This window comes from Triplophysa dalaica, chromosome 15 (assembly GCF_015846415.1).
Source record: "Triplophysa dalaica isolate WHDGS20190420 chromosome 15, ASM1584641v1, whole genome shotgun sequence".
Lineage (NCBI taxonomy): Eukaryota > Metazoa > Chordata > Actinopteri > Cypriniformes > Nemacheilidae > Triplophysa > Triplophysa dalaica.
In genome coordinates this window covers 22,778,798-22,784,575 of record NC_079556.1, presented here as the reverse complement: position 1 = coordinate 22,784,575, position 5,778 = coordinate 22,778,798, and the positions used below count along the sequence as shown (strand labels likewise).

Below are 5,778 nucleotides of genomic sequence, written 5' to 3'. Positions count from 1 at the left end.
TTGTTAAATATTTGACGACAGTTGTATTGACAAAAATGAAAATTCAGTCATCATTTCCTAACCTTTGTTGTTCCAAATCTGTATAAGTGTCTTTGTTCTGATGAACACAGAGAAAGATATTTGGAGAATGCTCATAACCAAACAGATCTCAAAAGTGCCCCAGAATTCTTGCTGTCCTGCATTCTTCAAAATATCTTTTGTTGTGTTCAACAAAAACAAAAAAAGATAAAGTATTTTTTCCTACTATGGTATGAAACCATAGTAACCATTCCGCAGAAGTGCATGATGGGTAATATGTTGAAATGGTGAACTGGTTCCCTGCAGCGCTCATCACATCCATCCACAAACCCTGAATATAATCTGAGTTCTAAAACCCTCTTTATAGACATAAACCCATCTTCTCATCTGGAAGCAAAGATTAATAACCCTACAACAATACAGTTTACTCTTCATGTTTAAGAAAATGAATTTATTTCACAAAACATCTGTAAAAAAGCCCTTCATAAAAGATTTTGCACACAAAAAACTGTGCTGGAACATTTGATGCATTCTGCGATTGACTTAGTGTGTCAGCATGTGTTAAATATGAATATCGAATAAAACAAAAAACACAAACACTGGCTTAATGATTATGTACATATATAAACACAAACACGCGCGCGCGCATGCAGTCTATTGAAAAATACGTCAGGTTAAATTCTAATATAAGATTGCTCAAATATTCATTTTAGTCTGGACTAGTGCTAACCTTTGTCTATGAAACCGGGCTGTTAATATTGTTCTGATTGATCTTAGAAGCAATTGAAGAAACTCTTTATTTGGTCAGAATGATTCATAAATTAAACTCCTTACAGATATCAAATATATCTGTGGAGAGGTGATGTATCAAGGATTAACTGCTCACTTTTTTCAAATCACTGAAAGATTAAAAACCTTTGAGGTTTCATTAGCCTATAAAAACGTATTGGCACATAATAATAATAATAATAGGCCTAATAATAATACAACTATAGTAATTATTAATAATGATATGAGGAATATGGTATAATGTTAAAACTATTAAAAGATTTTTTGAAAATAAAAAAGGTTTAAAATGTAATAAATTCACAACCAGAGTTTACAAAAGGGTCAAACATTCACAATAAATAACAGTGAATAAATTAAACCTATGTTAATATTTCCCTCCAGCCCTGAAACTATTTTTCTATGAAAAGAAAAAAATGTGCAGATCATCACTTAACGTTTCATTATGTTGAAATTCACGACAAATATATTTAGAAATAAAAAAAACTCGTTTACATTTCAATCACAGACAAGCTTCATCTTTATTGAAACACGACCGTTTTTGGATGTTTAGAACAAAAAAACCGAAAGGAAAAAAATATCAAAAGTTTGTTTGTTTTTATTTCTAACGAGTGAAATCAACACCCGAAGAGAGAACATTTTCTCTTACATTCTGCACACATTTGTTGTTATGAAATTCTTTATTACAAAAAGCGTTTGATAATCTCCTGCATTTTAGACATCACGTCGATTTTCTGGTCGTGTTAACCTTTTAAAAACCGACCCTCACAAAAAAATACCGGAGATCGAGCAATACAACGACATCAAGTCTACTTCTTTAGTCGCGTGAACCAGAAGTGAGTTTTTACATTTGGATGACGGCCGCGGCGGCGCGTGGGGTCTCGTGAACACGCTTTCGGTAGCGCTCGAGCCAGAGTCTGAGCTCCGACAGCCGATAACCCTCCGGTCCGCGAGCGCCCTGGTACACCACCTCACCGTCCTGCACGATATAAAGTCTGTGGAAAAACGCGCCGTACGCGCTGTTGGACGCGTTGTTCATGCTGTCAGCCACTACCGCGCAGCCCGGCGCTTCCAGCTCCATCAGGCGCGCGGCGTCGCGTCTCTTCTCCAGACTCTGATGCCCGCGGATCTGATAGGGCGCGTCTGAACTCCTCCAGCCGTCGGACGGATGCGCCTCCTCGATGTAGACCAGCAGCGAATCGGCGATATCGGAATATCGCAGGACGAGTCGCCGAAACGCTTTCAGACGCTTCATGAACGGCGGTCAGCTGCAGCTTCCGAAATTCAGCACCAGCGGTCGAGTCCGACGGGCGAAGTCCAGGATCCGTCTGGGCTGCAGGTCCGAGAGCTCCACAACTTCAGTGTTCGGCGCGTCGCGTCCCACGCGAGCGGATTTCATCCAGTCCACTTTATGTCCGTGGAAGACCGCTTTGAGAGATTCCCAGCTAAACATGCGGTTATTATCAGAGATACACAGCGGAGGATCTTCATCATCATCATCATCATCGTCGTGATCTCGGAGATAAAATAAAACTCTTTTCCTCACGCACAGAAAATCGAGACACAACAGCACGAGCGCCGCGACCAGAAAACGAGGCAAAATGATCAAACACACGAGCGCGTTTCTCAGACTGCTCATGATGAATCAAATCACGCATCAACACTGAATGAATGAATGAGTGAATCACTTCACATGATGAGCAACTTCCCTTTATATGATGAAAACATGACAGTCCGTCAGTCACTCCGCCTCCAAACGCACCACAAACCACACAAGAGAGCAACATCACACCTCATTCATCACCACAACCTCATGATCTGAGAAGAAACTCACATAACTTCATATATAACATTCAATCTCTACTGTGTAGAAGCAACATTGACAAAAAACAGTCAAGCTTTGATAATAACTGTGGCTTGTAGAGAGACGACACAGTCAAAAAAGTCACTTAAAGCCCCAGAGGGTGATTGAGGTTCTTCAGTAAAGGACCAGTGAGAGAATCGTGGGGAATTGGCTCCGTCCGTTCCGGGGAAAATCCTGAATGTGCGTCCTCCCGGGGAGTGAAGTGACGTGTGAGGGATCGTGAGCGTTGTCTGAACCATGCACACCAACTACCAGAGGAGAACGAGCTCACCCTTTCCTCTTCCTCTGCTGATTATAAAGGATGAGCTGAATGGGGCGCAGGTGATGATGATCCGCAGGTGTGGCGGCTTGATGGCGCCGTTTCCTTGGCGACGCTGATTTGCCATTGGCATGCTCGCCACATATAACTTATAATGAGTTGTGTCAGATTCCACAAACCTTAAAGAAATAATCGCAGCACCAAGCCGTGTGTATCACTGCACAACTGTAAATCATCAAGTGTCGAAAAGTCTAGTCATCTTTACTTAAGATTATTGCTTTTAGAGTATTATTTTTGCTCAATTAAAAGTAAATGCACCAGAGTTAGCTAATAGCTCATTTACATCTGCTCTCTCAGGGACATCTCTGTGAAAAAAAAACGTGAATTCTGTTTCTCTTTGATGCTGCAATGAAGAGGAGAGACACAATAATGACAAAAAATGCATCTCAACAACATAGAAACACTGCTTCATATCAAAAGAAAGTCAAACTTCTAGTGAATCATCTGAAGATAAAAGGATGTCCAGCAAATGCCTAAAGAATGTTGACCAGACATCTTACATTCACATTAATATGCATTTAGCAGAGACTTCTATCCAAAGCGACTTACACTTTACATGTGTTTCTGAGTTTGTGGGATGGGATAACACACACACACACACGCGCGCCCACTCAGAGGAAAACTCAGCAGAGAAACAGAGTTTCATGAGTCCAGCGACACAATACAGGAGATCGGCTCAGATTTCACCTGAAGACTCTAATGCAATGGAGAATCTGTGTGGAACTGATCAATATCATTTATACACTTAATTATGTTAAATATGTGGCCATACAAATGTACAACAGTAATATTATGTGCTGAAATTAAAACAATAAATAATGAGTTCAATATTTTTCATTCAGCGTATTTAGTGTTTTTTGGTCAAAGAATCAGAGACTGTGTGTAAGTTAGGTCTCACTTAATTATATTTTAAGAAAAAATATATGATCAGTATTATATTCATATTATATTTACAGTAATATATTAAATATAATCAATTAACTGTAATATATATATATATATATATATATATATATATATATTACAGTAAATCAGTTTAAATAAGTCTTATATGAATTGGATATTGTTGTTCTCTGGTAAAGTCTCAGAGCTTCAATGACAGTTAGTAGAAAGCTAAACCTTAGGGTTTATACAAAAGAACACTAACATTGAGTTTACAGTCTGTCTCCATTGCTAACACACAATTCATGAAACAATTCACCATTTTCTGACAACCATAAATCCATTCTCAGAACAACACAGTACAATCCCAACACACAAACAGCCTCATTTTGCAAAGCCTTAATCATGTTCTCATTCAGAAAACAAAAACACACAATATAATGAACTAAAGTGTTGAGATAGCGACGCATTTATCCATCAGTAAACATTCAGTGACAAAACTGATGACCCACACATCATAATCTCAGGATCACATCAAAAGAAGCTCATCCTACAATCATCTACTGGGCTTTATACTCCAGACAGTAAACATACAGTATCATCACACTACACACTTTTTGACAGAGAAATGTCACTATTCTGTATGCAGTAAACTGTAACACGCTTACACTCTCAAATTTGTGATTGTCAAGTCTACAAATATGTATTTGAAGGCTTTTTTACCTGTTCTATATTTTTGTAGAAAATAGTATACTTTTACAAAATTGGGCCAAAGGTTTGATACAGTTTTTGCCCGTTGCTTGAACACATTTTGCAAAACTTCGCTCATTTTGCCAAAACTCTACACACAAGTAAACATGACACAACACTGGGAAATATACCATTCACATCTGTGTCAAATTGAAACTCTACTATCAAAACCTAACATTCCTTTGTCAAAATGTAACACTGATGACAAAATGACACATACTTGCATCATATGCATACACATTCAGATCAGGGGGAACACACTAGTCTAGTTTATATAAAACACTGTGGTCTTTGATTTTCAGTGTTTATTCAGGAGGCACATTTTCAAACAACCAAAAAAGGAAATAGGCCTACTCAATATTGTACATTGCAGTAACATGAATTCAGATAAACCAAAAAAATAAAAATAGAAAAAACACTATACTGTAAACACAGAAAATCATGGCAATTGTGCATACGTGGGCTCATGAATCCCACCGTCTGTTGGGCTCTGGCCAAAGGATCTCATCGACATCACAAGCAATGTCTTATTGTGCTAGGCACCGGGGAAAATATCCCCTTGCATGTCGAAACCATTCATGGATTGCTGTCACCTGAATGTTGCAGCTGGCCCGTTCCATTGCCTGCAGAAGAGGCATGCCGCATGTGGTTGGTGGTCATATACACGCCATCTCCAAGCCGAAAAGAATTCCTCTATAGGGTTTAAAAATGGCGAGTAAGGGGGAAAGTATACCACTTCAAATTGATTGTGGTTGGTGAACCAGGCCTGGACCTAACCCTAACCACCACAAACCTGGGCCGATCTGGTCTGTTCTGTACAACTATATTATGGAGAGCATCTAGAAATGTTCCTCCTCCTCCTCTACCTCTGCCTCTCCCTCCATCGTTGCTTAAAAAGTTCTTGAAATGGCTAAACTGAGGGCTTTTTGTAGCTGGCTGATTGGTGTTCAGTTTTGCAAGTAATGCCTTCAGGTGTGTATTTGAGTGGTTGCAATTACCCGATGTGTTTTGTATTTTGGATATATGTGTTTTCCAAATGGCACCCTGAGATTTCATTTTTGAACGAAGTGTCTTATGTATGAAATAGAGTGTAGTAATCAGGACCAAGTGTGTTGCATAAAGGAGTAAGTGTGTTACAGAATTGCAAACAAAGTATAAA

General features: G+C 39.0%; 1 protein-coding gene across 1 annotated transcript; it reads right to left on the bottom strand.

The window, feature by feature from the left end:
- Positions 1-505: 505 nt before the first annotated feature.
- dio3a (iodothyronine deiodinase 3a) lies at positions 506-3,713 on the bottom strand. The gene has a single exon (XM_056767830.1). The coding sequence runs from the start codon at positions 2,441-2,443 to the stop codon at positions 1,649-1,651; it is 795 nt and encodes a 264-aa protein (XP_056623808.1). The 5' UTR covers positions 2,444-3,713; the 3' UTR covers positions 506-1,648.
- Between the last annotated feature and the right edge of the window lie 2,065 nt (positions 3,714-5,778).